General features: G+C 35.4%; 2 protein-coding genes across 2 annotated transcripts; both read left to right on the top strand.

The window, feature by feature from the left end:
- Positions 1-324: 324 nt before the first annotated feature.
- MED15 (mediator complex subunit 15) lies at positions 325-17,007 on the top strand. The gene is made up of 14 exons (XM_022084213.2): positions 325-431; positions 1,328-1,415; positions 3,022-3,073; positions 3,594-3,692; positions 4,337-4,417; positions 5,645-5,742; positions 6,339-6,575; positions 9,818-9,960; positions 11,328-11,410; positions 11,926-12,090; positions 14,105-14,226; positions 14,516-14,688; positions 15,419-15,521; positions 15,918-17,007. Exons 1-14 carry the CDS (start codon positions 370-372, stop codon positions 16,248-16,250), a joined length of 1,839 nt encoding a protein of 612 aa, XP_021939905.1. The 5' UTR covers positions 325-369; the 3' UTR covers positions 16,251-17,007.
- A 137-nt stretch (positions 17,008-17,144) lies between these two features.
- Positions 17,145-21,612, top strand: LOC110839736 (uncharacterized). Its single transcript, XM_022084214.2, has 2 exons — positions 17,145-18,701; positions 19,629-21,612. The coding sequence occupies exons 1-2, from the start codon at positions 18,537-18,539 to the stop codon at positions 21,168-21,170; spliced, it is 1,707 nt and encodes a 568-aa protein (XP_021939906.1). The 5' UTR covers positions 17,145-18,536; the 3' UTR covers positions 21,171-21,612.
- Positions 21,613-21,873: the final 261 nt, after the last annotated feature.

The following is a 21,873-nucleotide window of genomic DNA, read 5'->3' on the forward strand; positions in this document are numbered from 1 at the left end:
CAGGAAGGAATTTTGGATTGATGTGGATAGAATATTTATTCTGCTTGTGTCTTTTGTAACTTCTTAAAGGGACATCAGTGAGAAACTTTGTGTATCTGATGGCATTCACGTGTTGCCACTTTCACTGTGGAGAAGTGCGTTTCTATGCAATGTAAGGGTTTCAAAATTAGTATTTTGGCAAATGAAGTATTGCGGGGGAGGCATTAAATCCAATAGTAAATATACTTCTTTATCGATAGAGCTACTGTTCTCATGCCTTGGTACATTGTGGTTTGTTTACTACACGATTATGATTCAGAGATGGTAGCATAGTAGATATAATTTCGAAGTTGCTTATCTTTGTCCGGTAGTGTCTGCTAGTTACGGAAAATGGCTGCTGATGATGGATCGTGGAGGACTGCAACTTTTCGTCAAAGTGTGGTTGCTAAAATGTAAGTTTTCCTCTCTTAATAATAGGTGAGAATGTTCTGTTTTCGTGATTATTTGTTAATGCTTTCAAAATAAGGGTGGTTTTATTTGACATTGTCACTTGTTCGTTAACCCCTATTCTACAACATTTTGTTGTGAATTCTTCAGAAGTAGCTTGTTTTGTCCGAAATCACTAACCTCTCACGCCAGGTCTCATTAGATTAGATTTTCGTAGCTTTCTTTTTTGGGGTTTTGCGAGTTGGCGGAATATGCATCCATGACCCTGATGGGGGTTAGATTAGATTGATCTTCCTCACCTTGTTCGATCAGTTTGGGTTGTGTGTGTGTGTGTGTGTATGTATGTGTATGTGTGTGTGTGTGTGTATATATATATATATATATATACACACACACACACACACACACATATATATATTGACATCGTTCACTCTTGTTAGATCCAATAGTTTCGCTTTGTGTAGGTGGAGGAAGGAAAGTATGCAGCTTGTATATAAGGTTAATGGTATATACAGTTTATTGTAATTATTTGCAACTTTATATCTACACAACAAAATTATCTTAATCACACTCAGTTGTGTATCTGGAACCAAGGAGATAGAGGACAGTAAAGTGCTTTCCTTGCCTTTTAAGAGAAGAACTTAATTTGAATCTTGAATTTCACAGTATGTAATTTCTCACACCTTCTCAACATATTAATAATCATCTTACTAGTTTTCATTTAGCATTAAATAACCTTGAGGTTCATACAACACTTCAGTGAAGTAAGGAAGGAACTGAACGTACAGAGGTTCTTTTGTTTTCAATTGTTAGCAATGACTATTCAAAGGTAGCTGTATACATGAGACTGCTAGTTTGGAGTTTGGCCTTTTTGTAATCTTGCAAATTGGATGTTTTTCAGAGATGAAGCCATTCGGACGTCTGGTATGCCAACAACCAAAAATAGCATGGAAATGGAAAACCATGTCTTCCAGAAAGCCAAGACAAGGGTCAGTTCACTTCATCTCTTGTGCTACTGTATTGACACCACATAAGGAAAAATCTCCCATTGTATTTGTAGGGATGTTTGAATTATGTATGAGAAGTTTGAGTCATTGGATGTTTGAAGGAGCACTTAGGTACTAAATTTATTCAGAATATTCAAGTAAGTAAATTCAAAAATTGGAAGTTATGGTGTTTCTGAATGTTTCTCTTGTTCATGATATAGCTGGTGGCTGTATTTGAGTGTTACTGATGTAGCAGTTTGGTCACACAGTTTACGTGTGTCCTGTTTATGATATACTGTAGAATATCAGTCTAAAGTTATTACCATTATACAGGTTGATTCAAAAGTCCTTGTACACATGTAAGAACACAAATATATTTCTCATATTAACTTACAGTTATAACAAGTCAGAAGGTTGTGGTCGCATGACACAGAAGCTGTGTACCACCTATGACATGTCTGTGCACAGGGACTTTTAAATCACTTCCCACTTCTAACAGGTGTACCAGCACTCTTTAATCACTCTGTTTATAATGTAGTAACTAGGTTCTCAAGTCTCTTCTGCTTGCACAGTGCAATATACTTTTCAGATATGGATATTTCTTGTTGTACTGGCAAAGATAAGTATTTTTTCTTATGTCTGGCATCCACATTTTATGATAGGTTATTGTTCTTATCTCATTGTTGCAGGTTTACAGTGTAGTAAGATGTATATAACCTTTTAGCAGTGTTTTATATTGTTGGCACATGCCAAACTGTAATAATGAGAGGGGAAAGAGAAGGATACTGTAAATGACACAAAAGAAAAAGTAGCAACTGACTGTGACCACATTTCTAGATGCCTATCTACCACAGAACAACACTGACTTTTTTTTGAGTTCACAAAATGTTTTATTCAACTGCATAAATGACAAGCAGTAAATACATTTAATTAATTACATTTCCTGTTTCATCTGTTACTATTTTAATAGGACATAAGCTACCGATTATTATCTATTGTCAATCATGTAAACATTATCTGCATTATGTCAGATGCACTTTATGAAGTTGTGCAAATTTTTTCATTGAATTCTCACCAAATCTACTTCACAGAAAACTCTTTCAGGTACCTTTTACTTATGTTACATTTTTGTTCTGATTATACTTCTCATGGTAAATACTGTTGAGTGTTTCAATTTGTCTAAAGAATTTAATGTCTACAGGTTCAGTCTTTTGTCTTGTCTCATCAAGTAAATAACCTTGTTTCTACTGCTTGTTTTTAAAATTATTTTAAAATATTTGTTGTTGTTCATACTGTTGCATTTTTGTGATTGCATTATGAACAGCATAGAAATACTATTACATTAATATTTCTCATATATATAGCAACTGCCAAGTCTTTGAATATTATGTTCTCCCAGTTCTAGCTTTTCAGAAATATATAGTGTTAATCCTTTGGCTTATTTAATAAACATCAAAACAGAGGCTTTTAACAAGCAAGTAGCTTTACTTTTCTATCCATCCAACTAATGGTATGTACTACATTGTGTTTGAGTTGTTTTTCTCTTGTAATCTCTACTATTGTATTCTGGCATGAACCAAACAGTTTACTTTATTTATTATTTTTTTAGGAAGAATACCTTGGATTTGTGGCAAGACTGATTTTGCATGTTCGAGAAATGAGTAAGTACAAGTTTATATTTTAGTGAATTCTTTACTAAGTGTATATTGTTTGTTATATGGGTCATCTGCATAATTAAATTAACCTTTAGCAGCCCATTGTATTCTGGTTGGGAACATGAATTTATCTTTTGAATAACATATGTACCATGTGATGACATGTTGAATTGTTGTACTTATATTAAATAAATGCCGTAATTTAACTGGGACATGAATACCTGCATGAGAAATTACATGTGATATGTTAAGGGGTAAATGCTCTCATATTTATGATAGCTGCCGTACATAATATGTGCACAGTTTTCATATAAACAGGATTTTTTGTGACAGTATGAAGTATCGTTAATTTGATAAGTGTTGTGCCTAAATATATTCTCCATAGTCAAGAATAATTAATATATTCAGAGGACTAATTGAAATACGGGAAAGCAACTCATAAGTTAAAACTTGACTTGTCGGTTTAGATATTGGCAATTTGAACTCTCAAGCTAATCAGTTTATTTTCTTCATTATTTTGATGCAGATTCAAAGAAGGGCGCTGGTATGGGAGTACCTGGTGGTGGTAGTGGAGGACAAGCTGCCCAAGATCCAATAGGTGCCCTTCAAAACCTAGCCCGTCAAGGTATATTCAAAAATAGTGCATCATACTCAGTGAATATTTCTGTTTGCATGTGTGTTATTTAATCTACATTTTTAGTCCGTTGTAGCATACATACATTTTATTTAAGTGAAATAAGTATTTATAATCAGTTGACATTTTTTGTGAAGTAAAATTCTTAGTCGTCTTTACCTAAACTAAATTGCTTTTTTACTATGGCATGTAACTTCCTGAGTTGTGACATAATGTTCACAGATAGTATAGAATAAAGTTTAAATATTTGTGATTATAGTTCAATCTAATAGTGAAATTAATATAATTTTTTGCAAGTGTTTAACCTTGTTGTATAATTCATGCATCTTACTTATGTAATCTTCAAACTTATAGATAGTTTATTTGGTGAATGTTGTGTTGTGCCATTGGTATAAACCTTATTATATACATTGTAGAAGGCTTCTTTCTTTCTTTCTTTCTTTCTTTCTTTCTTTCTTTCTTTCTTTCTTTCTCTCTTTTTTATATATATATATATATATATATATATATATATATATATAAGATGACCATAATGTTTACAGTGTTGGTTTATGAGTAATTGGATCAGTGCTGTTTGAACTTTCTATACTCTTTAGGATGCCAGTTATTTTTTTTATTAATAATTCTGTTTACAGGAACAGGGAATCAGATAATGGGATTAGGAGGACCACAGGGAGGAGGTATGGTCCAACCTTCATCCATTCCTGCCTCAAGCTGTAAGTTAGCATTTAAATTCTATGCAAAATATTAACTGAGTTTGTACTGCCCCTCTTTCTTTCCTTCCTTTCTTGTAATTTGAAGGTCTTATACATCCATTATACCTTTCAGCTCTAGAATTATTAGTTTTTATTAAATTTGTTGTTGTAGAAATTAATACTTCTGTCTATATCAATGAGTCAGGACTTGTTTTTTATATGAAGATTTATGTGAATGTTCAGAAGTATCATATTGTTCATGTGTGTGTACTGGCTTGCATGAGGATGTGTGAAAGCTAATGGTAAAGACAGCAGAAGGTGGTAATGCATTCCTAAATTTCTTAATATGAAGTTAGAATTTATATTATAAAAATAAATAAGAGGTAGATATCTGAACATTGGAGTCCTCTGTAGGAATGTTATAGATTAAATATAAACTGAAAGAAAGAGAGTGGATTAATTATTTATAATGGGTATGTGGTACAGAAAAGGTTAAGTAGTTTGTATACCACTGTACTGTATTTGTAGAACTGTTTGACTTCATTCCTGTAGTGGATAGACCAGCAGTTTCAAGACATCTGATTTTGTTCATTTACTCAAAATTCCTGAATATAACATGAACTACAAACCAAGTTTTATAAGGATAGAAGTTTGTGTAATAGGAAGGTAAGTTTTATGGGTTTTGGCCAAATATCTCTATTGTCCATTGTTTCTCTCTTCACCCAAGTGTTGTCATTTACATTTCTCCTGTTCAATTGACAATACTGCTACTAATGAAGTTCTAACACCTTTGGTACAAAAGCTCCAGAATTGGATGCGGTTCTGAGTTGGTTCCATCTACCTCATATACACGCAACCTATATTCCTAACTTGCATCTTATTATCTCATCTCCTCAGTATTTTAACTGTCCACTTTTGCAGGTGTATTAAATTAATTATTGCACATTTATTTTACTTTTACTTTATTAAACTTATTTAGTTATAATTCAGACATGTTGCATTTCTAATGGAGTAGATCACACTTCAAAATTTATACTTTTTATGTACATAAATATTGTACTTGTCTTATTTGATAATAGAAGTCTTTCTTTTTAAAGCTTTAACAGTTGATCTGTTTCTATATGTATTTGAAGAAGTTTTGAATGATGGAGACTGTGGCCTTTTGTAGATCATTTTCACTTTGTTCTGTAATTGCAGATTGTTAATGTATAGTAGGTCTTTTGATAACAAATATAAATATTTTGTCAGTGTTGCAGACATTAAATCAAAGGCCACAGGGGTTGTCAGGAATGCAGCCTATGCAGAACAAAATGCCACCAGATATTGGAATGGGTCCGGGTCCACAGGTGAGTTTTGTTGGAACTTTGCTGGAAGTTATTAACCCCTTGTAGAATGAACAACCTCTCTCTATCTCTCCCGTGCACAAACACAAACACACACACACACACATAAGTTTTTGCACACTTTATATATATTTCCTTACTTTATCCCTGTACAGTGTCCTTTGTCCACCAAGTGGTAATTATTTGGTTAGCCCATGAGCAAGTCTTCCAAAATATGTTTACAATGTGATTTTCATTTGTATTAATTTTATCATTACTATGAAGCGCTGGTGAGTGTGTGTATTTGTTTTCATGAAACAAAACTGAAGAGAACAAAAATGTGTGGTTCAGTCCCAAAAATATACATAACAGTCTAGCTCCCAGTAGTCACTAATCAATTTTTACAAAGTACATTCTTAACACATACTCCATTCCTCTTTTCCTGAGAGCAAAATGGCTGGAGTGTGACCACTCATCTAGAGCTAAGATTAAGAATTCATGAAGATGTACCTTTACTCTACCTATCTTTATCATGGAATGGTGCTTAATTACATACAAGGACAATTACTTGTTGCTCTAAAGCATGTGTTTTGTAAGTGTACAGTGTTTTCATTGTGCAGGTTGGACCAATGGTGGGAATGCCAGGCCAGATGCAGTCAGGACCCCTACCAAATGTTGCATGCCCAAGTCAGATGGCTGGTCAGATTCCTACCCAGATGCGGGTTCAGTTGCCTGGACAGATGGGTGGACAGCTGCAAGGTCAAATTCAAGGTCAGTCTCTGGGCCAGATGCCTCAGATGCCAGGACAAATGCCAGGCCAGATGAATCATATGGCTCAAATGCAGCAACAGAGAAAAGTGAGTAGTTAAGTTGTTTATTTTCTTACTTAGATGTCATCATTTACTTGTTACATTTGGGTAACACTACGTTTTTCTGACAGTATGGGTTCAAGTTGCTTTGCATTTTATTTCTAAGCTATAGGAATTACACAATGCCTTTGCCTAACCTGTGACATCTGATTGAATATGTAAGAATAAGGGATTGCATGTCTTATAACATAACTGATATTGTAACCGTCCAGACATTAGAGTTCTGTGGAGCAAAACTGCGAGGGCGAGCTGGCCGACATTCTTTAAAAACAAAGAAACGGCTGCGTGCAGTGAGAAAGTAGGGGGAGGACTCACATGTGGTTTTTTTGGGGGAGTGAGCCAGCAGCAAGGGTCGTGAAGGGTGTCTGGGCAGTCGTGGACAGTCTTGGAAAGTTTCTTGACGGTAGAGGTTAAGATTTTTATAAAGTTGTGTAACGAAGAAAATACATAATAAAAGTATAATTAGATCAACAGCTAATTATTATCTGTTCGTCATTCACCCGATCCCCGTGAACGACCCTGAGTCCCTGGCTAGTCGAGGCAAACAAATAACCAAGGACGGTTATAATATCTGTGATCAATGGAGATAGTTATCCACATCTGTAGAAAATGAGAGATCGACAGTATATTCTGGCATCAGAATAACTGACAAAGTAAAATGTTTCCTTTATATCTGTATTTTTTTTAATAATACAAAATGTTGCATAATGAGGAGCTTCATGATTGATACAGGTCAGCTAGTATTGTTAGGATGGTGAAATCAGGAAGTTAAAATGAAGTGAATGTGCTTAAATGGGGGAGACAGGAAGTTCATGCTGTGTTTTCTGTGTGTGGTGGGGGGTTTGTTGTTGTACACAATGGAACTAAACTGTGGAAAGACTGCAGACCATCTTGTAGTAAACTATTAATCCACAAGCATTGTGTCCTATCTGGTTCGAATGTCTTTTATGTATTAAAAAAGAGACATGAAAAGGCTGCTTTCAATGAATACATGAAAAGCACCAGAACTTTTTTTTGCAGAGAACTTCAGTGAATTTTCAAAAGTTTTAATTATTTAATTGCAGTTGAGTTCTTACTGTGATTGAGTTTTTTGAGTTTGAAAATTTTTATAACTTTATATTTTACCTCTGACATATCACTGAATTTGTGTTTAACTTAAAGCTCAGACTTACCTAACAATTCAAGGGTGGGTACCTGGGATATACCATATTTACTCATGTACCCTACACACTTGTGTAACACACGCACCCCATTTTTCAGGGAAATAAAACAATTATTTTGAAAAGTTTGTAACTTTTTCTTCATATGCATCTGTACAATATGGGTCTGTTTCCTTGTGGTTAAATTGTTACAGGCAAAACACCTCACCAACCACCCTTGACTTGCCTTGAAATTTGTTACTTGCTTGGCTCTAGCTATTGCCACCATTTTCATCTGGCACATTTCCATTAATACAGCATATCTGAATTGCCACTTCTTGCAAATAAAATTCACTAGTTCCTCTTTGATTAACTCAAACTTCAGTGTGGATACTCTGAAGGCTCTTCGAATACTTGTCTCCATTAAGCTATGTCTACACTCGTGCGCTTTCGTTTTCAACTTTCAGTTCAACTTGCGCTTCAACATTCAATTCAACTTTCGTTTAGGGCATGCCTTTGTTGAATGTGTCAAAGGCATGCTCCTAGCTGTCCACACTACGCTGCTATTTGTCAGGCATTTTTGTTAACAGGAGAGAGGAACATGTCAGACGCAACTTTATTTATCGGTATAAGTGCAGCATATTTAGTTATCACAGGTGCAAGAAAAAGAAAAGAGCAACGGCAGCAACGCATATGGCTGAAGGATTATTTAAAGAAACGGAATTTTGGAATTCTGAAGGATTTGGAAGTCGATGAAGAGGTTTTATTTAGAAACTTTACACGAATGTCCCATAATAGTTGAAACGACCTGTAAATGTCGATAATCAACAAAATTTTTCTTCCGAAGACGTTGTCTTGTAGAGCAGTGGTATTAAACCTGGGGTGTGCGTACCCCCGGGGGTATGTGAAATTTAAAAAAATACATATATTTCTTATGATAAACACTGAATAATCAGGGCCAGATTTAGGGTTAGCCACAGGAGAATCGGATGTAAGGACATTCGATTTGGGAGGGCCATTTTCTCTCTCTCTCTCTCTCCTTAATTTAATTCTTATCTGGGTGGCAGAAACAAGCTCAATCATCTCATTAACAGGTTTGAACCACATTAATTAATAATTTATAAAAAATTTAAACATATAATTTTGCTTTGCTAAAATACCTTTGTTTCTTTATTATTTTTTATATGATAGACAATAATGTATTTGTTGTTTAATAGCTTGATTTTCCTTTTTCTAAATTAAAACTTATTATTTAATACATTATTTTGGATGTAATTTACTTAATTTATTTTGGATGTAGATTATATACTATGTATAACTTGAATTATACAAATTATACTTTGGGGATACAAAGTTGAAGAGAAATTATATCTTGGGATACACGAACAAAAAGGTTGAATACCACTGTTGTAGAGGAAGGAGACATGAGACGCACGGCGTGTTGAAACAAAACCCACTCAGGCTGGGAACACGTGCATTGAGGCATGCGCTGCTAAATCTGTTGCCGTTCAACTCTCTTCAGGCATGCGTTACGTGCCCTATTGCTTGCGCTATAACGCATGCCATTGACGAACGTAAAAGCGCACGAATGTAGACATAGCTTTAGAAGGTCCTTCTTCTTCCTCCAGTCTCTTATAGATGCCTCACTGACATTAAACCTTCTCCTGACAGCCTGATTTCTGATTACCTCAGCCATTCAAAATATCTTCAAGTTTTCACTCGCTTTGAAAGACCATAATTTCTTGCTCTTTGTACTAATTTTTCATATAATAACTGAAGCAAGTAATGGTCAACCCTGCTTTTAAAGCACCAGGAGCAGGTAGAGAGATACATTTAGGTATGTAATGACTTATACTTGCATAAGCCACTCACCCCATTTTAAGGGTAAATTATTTTCAGAAAAGTGCGTGGGATATATGAGTAAATACGGTATGTGGATGTATACTTGAAAACTCAGTGGCTATTCGAAACAGAATTTTGCAAGAAATACCCCTTTTTTGTAAGGTTTATCATCATGTTCACAAATTCTATATTCTAGTCTTTGTATAGTGATGATATGACATACTTGTAGACATTTGTTTTGTTGTTCAGGGAGGTGAGGGTATCATGATGACTGGTCAGAATTCTGGGTTTGCTGGTCCGCGTAATGTTGCTTCCAATGCATTTTTACGACAGAGTCCATCACCATCTGCTCTACAGGCTTCTCCAGCAGGGCTGGGTGCTGCTCCATCCAGGTATTTATATGTACTTGCTAATATAAGTTTGTATATTATTTTCTATGTTTCAAAGTTTGACACAAGAGGATGCTACAGTACAGAAGTACATCATCTTTGCTTGGAAAGTACTTTTACATAGTTATTGTTTCTTTGTAGATATATGTCATATACCAGAATCATTTCTTATATTTGTTTTATGGCATCACTGTGATGACTAATTATTTACATTATGGCTGAGAAATTAGTATTCTTAATATTATGCCAGTGGGGTCGTGGCCGCGCGGTCTGAGGCGTGGGCCTTGTGCCGCTTGGTCGCGGGGACTGTGGGTTCGAATCCCACTCAAGCCATGGATGTTTTTCTGTGTTGTGCTGTCCTTTGTATAGGTAGGGGCCTTGCGACTAGCCAATCCCTCATCCAAGGAGTCGTACCGAATGTCCATAGATCAAGCCAACTAAAAAAATTTGGGGACCTGTAAAAGGGTACCGGAAAATGTATAAACGTTGTTAAACTGGAAAAAGAAGAATATTATGTCAGTCTAGATAATTAAATTTCATGTACCAATATAGAATAAAATACTTTATCTCAACAAAAAATATATTTTATTCTCTTATGTAACAAATTATTACTGTTCTTTCTCTCCCTAAAATGTCACAAAATTTATTGTTGTTACATGTTGTATTTTATGCCATGTTTTGAAGTTTAGAACATAAACAGAGTTTATCATGCATGATCTTCAGGTATGTCCACTTGGAAAGACCAAGAGGAAAATGGGGTTGTGAGAATGAGAGGTGGGTGGAATTGGCTGAGGATTGTGTGCACTGGTGAATTTTAGTATTAACAGAGATGAATCTTTGGGTCTTGATGGCAGTGTTTATCATTGTTTGCACTGCAATGCTTCAGTACAGTTCCTACTTCAGTGCTGTCTTGTATTGACTTCATGCTTCCAATATTATTGGCTGAAAGATGTGAAGGTGCGGAAGTAAAGACAACATACTTTACAGTAAATTTGTATTCTAATTGTTGTTTAATTTCTACATTACTTTGTCCTGTTGAAATGTCAAGAAAACAGATATTGGCAAATGTAGTAAGGCCATGGAGAGAAATTCTGTGGATGGCAGGGATGTTGAGGCTTCCTTATTTCTGTCTACTTTTTTGTTCCCCTCAAACTCCCTCTGGCATGTATCAGCCAGCCCAAATACTCTTGTTGCTAGCAAAAGTTATTGCTGTTAACAGTGACAAGATCAGAATGGCTAAGTGACTGGAGAAGAATACAGGGAGTGTGCTAGAGGGAATAAGTCTAACAGCTTAAATTGTAGGACTTCTTTCTGTGACCTCAGTATAGTACATGGGATTTCAGTGTTTGAACTGACTGTTTCATTCTTAGCAACCAGATGGCTGCATCGCCTGCTTTGGCTCCTTCACCAAGTTCACAGCTCACCCCCATGTCTACTGCCCAGCGATCTGGTGGTAAGTTAAAAATGTCACTTTTCTTATGGTAATTCTTGCTACAAATGGTATTCTTAGACTGTTAATGTCAAAAATGTATCACTGATTCATATGCATTTTAAGTCAGTGGTTTTTGAATCTTTGACATCACAGACTAGTTAGAAGACTTGATGTAGTTGTATACTGGCATATCATATTAACACACAATAAAACATTTGGTAATTTTAAATCTTACAGACATCACATGTATGTTCACTTTAAATGTAAAATAAATTATCATTAAAGAAATTTGTGCATGGTATGTAATCATGGTATTATAAAATGAAGATGTGTTTTCAACCTACTGCTGCAGTGCAGTATAATGTTGTCCTCAGTGAAATAGATCCTGGTTGTTTGTTAGGATATACTTGTATACTCTAGAAGTTGACTAATATTTTTTATTATCCTATGCTATAATATAGACTAACTTTTATATACACAAGTGCCATTTTTAGTCACATAGTGTGTGAATTATTCTTCTATTATTATACTTGCAGGAATGGCTCCATCACCAAGCAGTTCACTTAATACTCCTGGTCCTGCAGTACCTACTCCCAGCCCCTGCAGCCTACAGGAAGATCAGGCCTATAGGGAGAAGGTTCGGCAGCTCAGTAAATATATTGAACCCCTGCGTCGCATGATCAATAGGATGGGCAATGATGGTGCGTGAACATACATTTGCTTATATATTGTGTAGAATTGTGTCAGTTTAATTACTGACGATGTTTTTTTGTATGTATTTGTTTCATGCTAATTAGATTTGTAGAGAGAACAGCTTTTGCAATTGTGGATTGAGACACAGATTAAATAAAATAGCTTCACATACTTCATTCACAGTGTGGTTTGCACAGTTTGGGAAATATTGCACATATGATAATAAAATTAAGGAATTACATTTGGGAAACAAGAATGCATACCAGACTTGTGATGTGGAAATCTGTTAGAAACTTGTCACTTGCATGACCAAGAAGTAGATGGAGGATAATATGGAAACAATCCAAAGGATGCAATTGTGAAGGTGTGAATAGGACCAAACTGACAGTACTGTATCCATTGGTTGGATTTTACCTTGGATTCTGTTACCACGGTTTTTGGTAATTGGTTAGCTAGTAAGTTAGTACAGTGAAACCTCTATCCATCGTTCCCCGAACTATCGTTTTCCCAGATGCATCGTTCGTTTTGTTTGGTCCCTGATACATCCCATATAAAATAATGTTACATTTGCCCGCTTCTATCGTTCCTCGAACTATCGTTTATCGCATCAATCGTTCAAAAATCTTAGTCCTGGCCCACAATTCTCCCGCAATGATCGTTTCTGATAAATTATAACGAAATTTACGCGATGTTTTTAGAATTCAAAATGCTGGGTTTTGAGATAAATTAATACCGAAAGACGCACAATGTTTTTGGAATACACAGTAGCGGTAACCTGTTATGTCGCCCAACCAGCACAGATTCTTTTGGAATGAGGGGTCAGCGGTGCAGGGGTGATAGTTGGAGTGAATGGCGGTGCTCATTGTCAGAAATTTTATGAGTTTAATTAGGGTGCACTCATATTTTGTTCCAGCGATGCCAGATGGCATGTGCAGTGTGAATTTCTTCACAAATGCTTTTATTATAAGTACAAAGGAAAGGCGGGCGACACTTTTCATTCTTCTGGTTCATCTTGTTTCCAGTGGTTCATTGTCTTCTACAGCTACGTTTTGTTGAGTTCTGCAGTAATAGTATTTCCATTCTTCCTGTTATTGTTTGCGAAGGGGGTGGGAGTGGTGAGGAAGAGGAAGATGATGAATGTGAGCCCGAAGCTGTGCCGAGTTTTGCCGAAGCACATGCTGCATTGGCAAAAGTGAAGTCGTTCTTTTATGCGCATTTAGTGAACGTGACGAGGAAAACATTTTGAACGTGGAAAGGGCTCTGTTTGGCCTAAAACGTAAAGTTTCGACAAACCAGTTGTCCATTAAAGACTTTTTTGGTAAAAAGAAGTAACTTTGAGAGAGAAACATTCATTTTTTAATGCTTTCCCACAACTATCATTTTTATTTCCCACCCCCGCCAAAAATGATGCATCGAGGTTTCACTGTATACTAATTGATCATACAAACGGAAGACTGCAGAATAATTTCATTGGACTCTCCTTCAATTTGGGATTTTTGTTATGTAGTGTTCAGTTCATGAAGTACCATATCAAGTATATTGATGAAAGATTTCCTTTGCATAAAGCTTGCTTTGATTTGAAATTAAAATTCATTGTGTTCCAGAGATTCAGTATGTAGAAATATGTGTGTGTAAAACTCAGTTGAATATAGGCATTTGAGGAGGGGAAAATGGAAACAGGACTAACAGCCACACATCTGGATTAATTCAGAATTGCAGACTTACTGGTAGCCCACTCCAAGTTGATTATTATGTTGGAGGACTGGCTAATGAAAGAAAGTTTTTGGGAGGAGATCTGGATGATCATTAAGTGTATTTTAATTTCATAAAATTATTTCTTGTGTTGCATCATTCTGTTGGGAAACTGTCATGTTTCAGACCTTATAAAGTGAATTACATTAAAAATCTGATTAAAAAATAGTTGGAACATAAGCATGTACTCACTGTCTGTTTAGATACAGCCTGAACCAAATATAAGTTCATACTGACAGTTATAAATTAAAAATGTACTGATGCTTACAGATGTGGAGAAGCTGAGCAAAATGAAGAAGTTACTGGAGATTCTGTCCAATCCCAGTAAACGTATGCCATTGGAAACACTGCTGAAGTGTGAAGTTGTTTTAGAAAAACTTGATCTGAAACGGGTAAGCTTGAGTGCAAGGGTATTTTAAAATGTTAAATAGCATGTATTCTTTGCTTTTTTATTTTACAATGTCCCTAGTGGCAAATCCTGTTGTTGAAACCAGGTCATGCAGAAATGCAATATCATTAAATTACAAGAAAATGCTAAGGTGTTTTTATTTGTTGTTGTGTTATGTAGTAAAACATGTCTTCCGTATTCCAGTTTTAGTGGTCTGGCAGTGCACTCTCTGTATCAGATTTGTCAGAGTCTCTTTTTAACAGATTATAATTTTCAATCTTAAAATTATTTAGGGCGAGGGGAGTGTGGCTCCACAGACAACTCATTTAATTCCATTGAAAGAGCACCATATTTTCAACCCTTTGCTAGAAGCCGTGAGTAATACTCTGCAGAGCCCTGTGGCAAACCACACACTGCAGCGCACCTTTGGACCATGCCTTGAAGCATTATTTGGTCCAGAAATCAAGTATGTATTGTCTTGAAACACTCATTCTGTCTAATTATTTAACATCAAATTTAAAGTCATCTTGGCATATATTAAATGTTCCTCTTCAATGATGTGCCTACATAATCTACACAGTCAGTTAAATCATTACAAATGAATTCAAACGTATTACAGAAGAAATTGGAGGTATTACTAATATAACATTGTGAAATTCACATCAAAGGTTAGTACAAAGTGTTTTATCAGAAATGTTTCTTAAGACTTAATTTTTATAAGCATAAAATAGTTTTATTAATATAAAATATGTTACACTTCATAACAATCCTTACATAACTCTGGCTTCTGAGATATCTACATGTATGTATATAATTTATTTTAATTCTAAAAATATATGTTCATTTACATTATTAGTTAATATTAATACAACCATAGTTATTTTTCAATTGTTTTTTATTTGTTTTTTGTACTAAGAATCTCATACAAAGTTGACATTAATTGCTAAAGAAATGGCAATGGATGGAAAGAAGTTATGCATTTGTATACATCCTAACAGACCTAATGTGGGCACAAAGGAAATTAAGTATATTTATTTTCTGGAGGACTTTCACATTGTATGAATTTAATCAAAGTTCTTTGTAAATTTGAAGATATTCTTTGGAAAACCCTTCTGCCACATCTGGGTTGAAGTGTTAATAGTAGAGTTGAGAGGCTTCTAGTCTAAGGAGGTTTGAATTGCATTCCTTTGCTTCAGAATGCTTCCCCCTCCACTAAAGAAGAAGAAAGTGGAAGAAACTCCAAATGACATACCTGATGTCCTTCAGGGGGAAATTGCTCGTCTAGACCAAAGATTTAAGGTATATGTGTGTGCATGTTTAAAACCTGATGATGGGGTCTGAAAATAATGTTTTCCAAATTTGGGAAAAGAAAAAATGATAATTGTTTCTTGCCCAATCAACATTCAGGCCTTTCTTTGGTTCCTGTTTTAGTAGTGTCGGGTAACTGTTCCAAGATATCAGTCTAATCAGAAGATGAAGAACTTGTATTATAGTCAGCATGGATTAATATCTGTGTCTTTAGGAAAGATAGTTTGACTTTGGTTTTCACTCCGTATTCTCAGGCTATAAGAAACATTGGACAGGTTTTCATTCAGTATGTTCTATAGGAACTACAAACTCAGTTGCTTAGTCATAATTTTGTTACAAAGAAAATTATCTCAGTTCATGAGAATTTCTTTATCTTTGCTTTCTCAGGTTAGCCTTGACCCAACTCAACAGCCTGGTTCTCGCTGTGTCCAGTTATTGTGTTGGTTGGATGATCGTCACTTACCATGTGTTCCACCTGTGTCTCTTTCTGTGCCTGAAGATTACCCTCACAGCCCACCAAGATGTCACATGGCTGCTCATGAACATAGTTCCACACAGTTCTTATGTGCTGTACAAAAAGCTTTGGCTTCTAGAATACGAAAGCTTCCAAGTCGGTTTTCAGTATCACAGTTGCTTGATACATGGGAGATGAGTGTACGGCAAGCTTCAGCACCAACTCAGACTCCAGTGTCTGCTGCCACTGTACTTATGGGACTGTAATATGTGATGTGCTTACAATTGATTATATGTTTAAGTATTTCATAATGCCATTTTTAGTATAAAAGTTGTGTTTGATTTCTTAGTTGGCACTGATACAGCTGTTAAATTTTGTTGCAGGAGATAAATGGTAAATCTTCAAGAAAATGTACTTCTCATGGAGAATATCCAAAGGCTCATTTATACTAATTTTGCAATCAAAAGTCATACATAACACCACCAAACCCAGATATAATGTATGTATTCCAGACATATAACTTTATTTCTCTTTGTAAACTGTACTAGAATGGATGGGAGAACACTGACAAACCTGACCAAAAGCTATTAAATTAACATCTCACCCCAGTTTCAAACCTTTAGCTTTTTCTTATTTACTAAGTCAGGAAATGTGTTCATGTTACATGAATGAGGCAAGTTTCAAACTACTGCCATGAGTTGGGTCTAGAAGTCTGTTTTCTGTTTCAGGCTTTGATGATAATTTTTTTAAAAAATATTTTAAATGGAGATATATGTAAACCATGTGTTATCTTACTGATTTATACATTCATATTTACATGTTCTTAAGACTATATTTCTCTCTGTTAAGGTGTTTTGGATGTGATATTCCCTTTCAGGATTATTAAAGTTGAAAGATAAAGTTCATTGCTGGAGGGTGCACAGAATATAAAAGTAGTGTGCAGCTTATTCTCTGTTACAAAATACTAGAATAAAATTGTATTTCAATAATTTAGTACATAAATAAAATCCTAGAAAACATTAACTAAGAAATCCAACTCTGTTTAAGGTTATCATGATGATGAAATTTTTTATTTTTTTTCTGGGTTGTAATGCTGTGTGGACTTAATAGGTAGATACAAGCATTTTGGAAGAACATATTGCGCTAAAGGTGGTTGCAGAATGGTATCTACCTACAAGTCCACATGATGTTACAACCCAAAAGACCAACTTTGACAATTAATCTAAGGTGAATATGTTTCCATATTGCATATTTTAAAGTTAGTAACAATGTTGCATTAAGCAGTAAAAGAGTGGTAAAGGGAAAAATACGAAAATACTTTTGTGCAAGAGTTATGGAGGTAATATTCCATGAATTCTACAAGTTGTACCATTTAAACTTTAGTACAAAAAGGAAATTGGAAGCAAGGTCAACCTGTGTAATAAACTCTCCCCTGTGACACTAGTCAAAAGCTACCCTTGTTGCTAGGCCACTGCTCATGCCAGTAATGGCAAAACTGTGTAGGTGTAAACATGGGGTATTCACAAACCCATTGTTATCCTCAATGTTACTTTTTGTCAAAAATATTTCCCTCATTTAGTAATGCACAATGTTCACGAATGTTTCAGCAGACTTCTACCAGACTACATTGTGCTACAACCCAGAAGACAGTCATCTTTGTTCTCTGCCATTAGAACCTTAATTCCTAATCACTGGCTGTAAATGTTGAAGAAATCCTCAATTCCTATGCCACAAAATGATATTATAGTGGTATCTACCCTGGTTTGTACAGCATGCAGTCGAAGTATTTACCGCGTAATATATTGCTTAAAATAATGTAAAAATTGTTAAAATTTCAATGTCTTGCCCAAAATCATTAATGTAAACGAACATTTTAATCAAATGAATGTGTTGAATAACACCTTTTGAAGGTTAGGGAGGGGAATCTATTTTGGTGAGGTTACAAGTCGTCTTTAGTATACTTAAATATTAACAGTTCAGGAATAAAATAGGAATATGTTCGTCAAAATTAAACATGTCTGAAACGATTGAGACGTTCCAGAAAGAAATAGGTACATGCATATGCATTCTTTAAGGAAGCCATTAATTTTTATACCGTGGGAAACTTAATTGAAGTAAAACAATTTCCAATTTTGCTTCGGTGTGCTTTGTAAATCCGTTTGCATATAAGGAAAGAGCTTTATACAATACAAGGATTTTTCCCAAAATTTTAATTTTACGTTTTCTGTATTGGTTATCCTGATATCAATTTTTCCTGGCATTTGGATTGCGGTAGTTTAGCGAGGTATGTTGGTAATAGGTGTTGGTCACTACATTGTCTGTGGTAAATTTGTCCACATGTGTACTTTAATTTATTATTTTCTGTTAGTTTTGTGTATTTATTTGTTTATCCAAAGGCTCAGATATGTCTTTTGAGATGCGGAAAATAATAATTACTTTTTGCAAGATGTATGACGGAAAGGGTTGTGATACATTTGCGTTACACGAAGCATTTGAAAAGTGACTGGAAAGTGATGTATAAAGTTGACTTATAATTGCACTTTCATTTGAATATGGAATGTGAACGTACACATATTGTAGAAGAATCAACTGCTCAAAGTCAAGGCGGTATTATAATGAAAGTTAATTTGACTGAACGTGAAAAGTTTTCGAATTTTTGTTCACTACAGTTTGACTTCCAAGATCAGCCTACTCAGAAAGAATATGACAGGAATGAGGTAATAAAATATGTGGCCATAGAATTTCATGTTATTACAACAGATACCATGTGCTACCGTATTGTAGATACAGTGTCATACCGAAATCGTTTGTAAGATAACAAATTTCAGTTGCCACATTGAACAGCTAACCTTCTTTACCAGGGTTATATTGTTTTTGGTGCCTTCATGTGCATTATCTTTCCTGATACATTACAACGACCGTTATGGCCGAGAGGTCAGAACTTCTACATACAATTCGGATGTGACGGGTTCATATCTTGGTTTGAACATTGGTTATTCTGAGAGTTGTCTCATAGTTTTCCTCAATCTTTTTAGACAAATTATAAGATATACCTGAAATTAGACCACAGCTGCATCCTCCCATAGCCTTTCTGGTTTATTAATAATCATATCACTTGATACTGTATAGTCTGAGCTAGTGACAGAATCTTTAAATAAACCAAAAATAGAATAATCATGGTATTCATGTTCACACTTGTTAGTTGTGAACATATCCTGGCATCTTCAGGCTCTCTCACTTGGTATGCTCCTACCACTTTCCTTATTTTTAACTCTGCTGTAATAACTACCATTTCCACACAATTACCTTTGTTATATATTCATGGCTGTCATCCGAATTCTGAGATGAAACATTTTCTCCCTGAGAAATTTTCCATCAAATTCCCATTATTAAAATAGGACTTTTTATTATTTGTCTGTATCATTTTCCTATTAGTAATGAATGAATAAAACACAATACTTTCATTATTTGTGTGTATTATTCACCTACTGACAGCAAATAAAAACAAATTTAAGAATGTTATTGTCTTGTAAATCTCTTGTGAATTTTATGTTTAATGATGTATAACATGTTTAGAGTAGTATTATTTTATTTAATTAGGTTTTATTAAGGGGTTATGTTCCATAAAAAATTCCTTGTTTCAGGCAGTGCCCTGCCATTGCTTAATCTGTGGTGTCTTGTGTGACATTGCTGAATCTTCGCACAATGTATTTAGTCAGCTTATGACTTCTAACTCATCAAGAATCTCTGTATTTGAGAAGGTGGGTCAGATACTGAGCAGAAATCTTCATAGCATCAATCTTCATAGTGAGGTGGTTTGTGGTCGTTGTTTTAGTCTCCTAATAGAGTATGAAGAGACTAAACGCAAACTGCAAACAATACGTCTGGATCTGGTAATGAAATTTGACAATACAGCAAGTAAACATCAGGAGGGTATAACAAATATGTCAGAGAAGCAGGCAGAGTTAGATGATGGTAGTCATAAAGACAATGAAAACCAAACACCTGAAAATAGTAACATTCCCAGGCTAGTAATTACAGAGGAAGGTAAAGTTGTTGACATAAATGGTGAAGAAAAAGCAGCACCTGTGAAAAGAAGAAGAATTACAACTAATGGAAAATCAAATGTTACTAATGGTGTAAAATCAAAACCATATGTGTGTTCAATATGTGGTAAAGGTTTCCGTGCGTTCAGCCACAGAGTTGAACATATGTTAATTCACCTTGGTGAGAAGCCATGGAATTGTGCAGAATGTAAGAAAACATTTCGTACAAAAAGTGCATTGAGAGTTCATAGCGCAAAGCATTCAGGAGAGCGGCCTTACACGTGTCAGCAGTGTGGAAAGTCATTTCTTGACCGATATTATTTTGAGGAACACTGTCGCATTCATTCAGGAGAAAGACCATTTGTTTGTACTTACTGTCAGCGACCATTTGCACGAAAAAAGGACCTTGCAATTCATACTAAGAATCATACAGGTGACAAGCCCCACAAATGTACATCTTGTTCTAAAACATTTGCTGTCAAATCACGTCTTGATAGACACAGTCGCATACACACGGGGGAAAAGCCCCATAATTGTGAATATTGTGATAAATCATTTGCTCGGCGTGATGACTACAAAGTACATGTGCGTCTACACACAGGAGAACGCCCATTCCGATGTGCTGTATGTAGCAGAACTTTCACCAATCAATCAAACTGTTTGGTGCATGTACGAATACATGAAGGTTCCAAACAGCGATATCCATGTCCAGTGTGTGAAGAGAGCTTTGACCGACGTAGCAAGGTAGATAGGCATGTAACCATGCACCATAATAATATACGGAGCAAAGAAGAGCCAGATTCCAAAGCACAAGGTTCAACAGAGCCAACTACAGTTCAGGCTTTGGACACTGAAATCCAAAATCTGCCTCCTGTTTCTCTCCAGTCCCTTGCTCAGATTCAAATTGAGTCATTAGCCACACCATCTTTATCTCATACTGACAGCATTAGTCAAGCTGTGTCACAGCCCTTGCTTCATTCAGAAACCCTGCAGAGTTTGACAGTTACAGATCTTCATACTCTACAGACAATGCCAATAACACAGGTAGCACAGTTAGAATGGAGTGATGGAACAGCAGCTGGTACAACCACAACTTATGTTAACATTACACCAGCAACTTATGTTAACATTATAAATTAATTGTACTGATTATTATGGTAGGGAATGGAAAGTAATGTATACAGTTCAGTTGAGATGAAGGTATTTACATATTAAGGGGTGACTGAAACATGGTGTTGAGATGATCTTTGTAACAGTGTTGTGCATCAGTAAGAACATTCTAACATATGTAGATAATAGGATGATATAACTTTAACTAGCATAACCAAAATTAGTTTGAACTAAGGTAAAATGTGCTTTGTGATGCACAGCATCACTATGCCGATCCTTTTGACATGTTTTGGTCACACATTAATGCATAAGTACCATTTACTGTAGATACTGACAGTTAAAATTTACGTAGGCAAATCAGGAAATGTGGCAGTGCTGCAATTGATGTAATTAACATACCTAATTTTTTAGAACTATTTTCTGCAGATCTTACTGTAGTTGTACTGGTGATTCTTGTTACATATACCAAGAATACTGACTTAAAGACTAGAAAAGAAGATAGAGGAAGTGATGGGAGACGACCAATTTGGATTCAGGAGAGGAAGAGTAACCAGAGATGCCATCGGAGTTATGAGAACAATTTCAGAGAGAGTTCTCGATGTCAAGGAAGAAGTATGTGCCTGCTTCATCGACTGGAAGAAGGCTTTCGATCGAGTAAAATGGAAGAAATTAATGAGGATCCTACAGAGAATTGGAATTGATTGGAGAGATAGAAGACTAATCGAAAACCTGT

Source organism: Zootermopsis nevadensis, unplaced genomic scaffold (assembly GCF_977971745.1).
Source record: "Zootermopsis nevadensis isolate Lab colony 2312 unplaced genomic scaffold, Znev_1.0 Znev_ptg000022l, whole genome shotgun sequence".
NCBI classification, from domain to species: Eukaryota; Metazoa; Arthropoda; class Insecta; order Blattodea; family Termopsidae; genus Zootermopsis; species Zootermopsis nevadensis.

Bases quoted from the DNA above. Each gene is read 5' to 3' on its own strand.
- MED15 (XM_022084213.2), top strand. From the start codon at position 370: ATGGCTGCTGATGATGGATCGTGGAGGACTGCAACTTTTCGTCAAAGT. The intron at 1,416-3,021 runs GTCAGTTCACTT...TTATTTTTTTAG, and splicing joins TCCAGAAAGCCAAGACAAGG to GAAGAATACCTTGGATTTGT. The intron at 5,743-6,338 runs GTGAGTTTTGTT...TTCATTGTGCAG, and splicing joins GAATGGGTCCGGGTCCACAG to GTTGGACCAATGGTGGGAAT.
- LOC110839736 (XM_022084214.2), top strand. From the start codon at position 18,537: ATGGAATGTGAACGTACACATATTGTAGAAGAATCAACTGCTCAAAGT. The intron at 18,702-19,628 runs GTAATAAAATAT...TCCTTGTTTCAG, and splicing joins AAGAATATGACAGGAATGAG to GCAGTGCCCTGCCATTGCTT.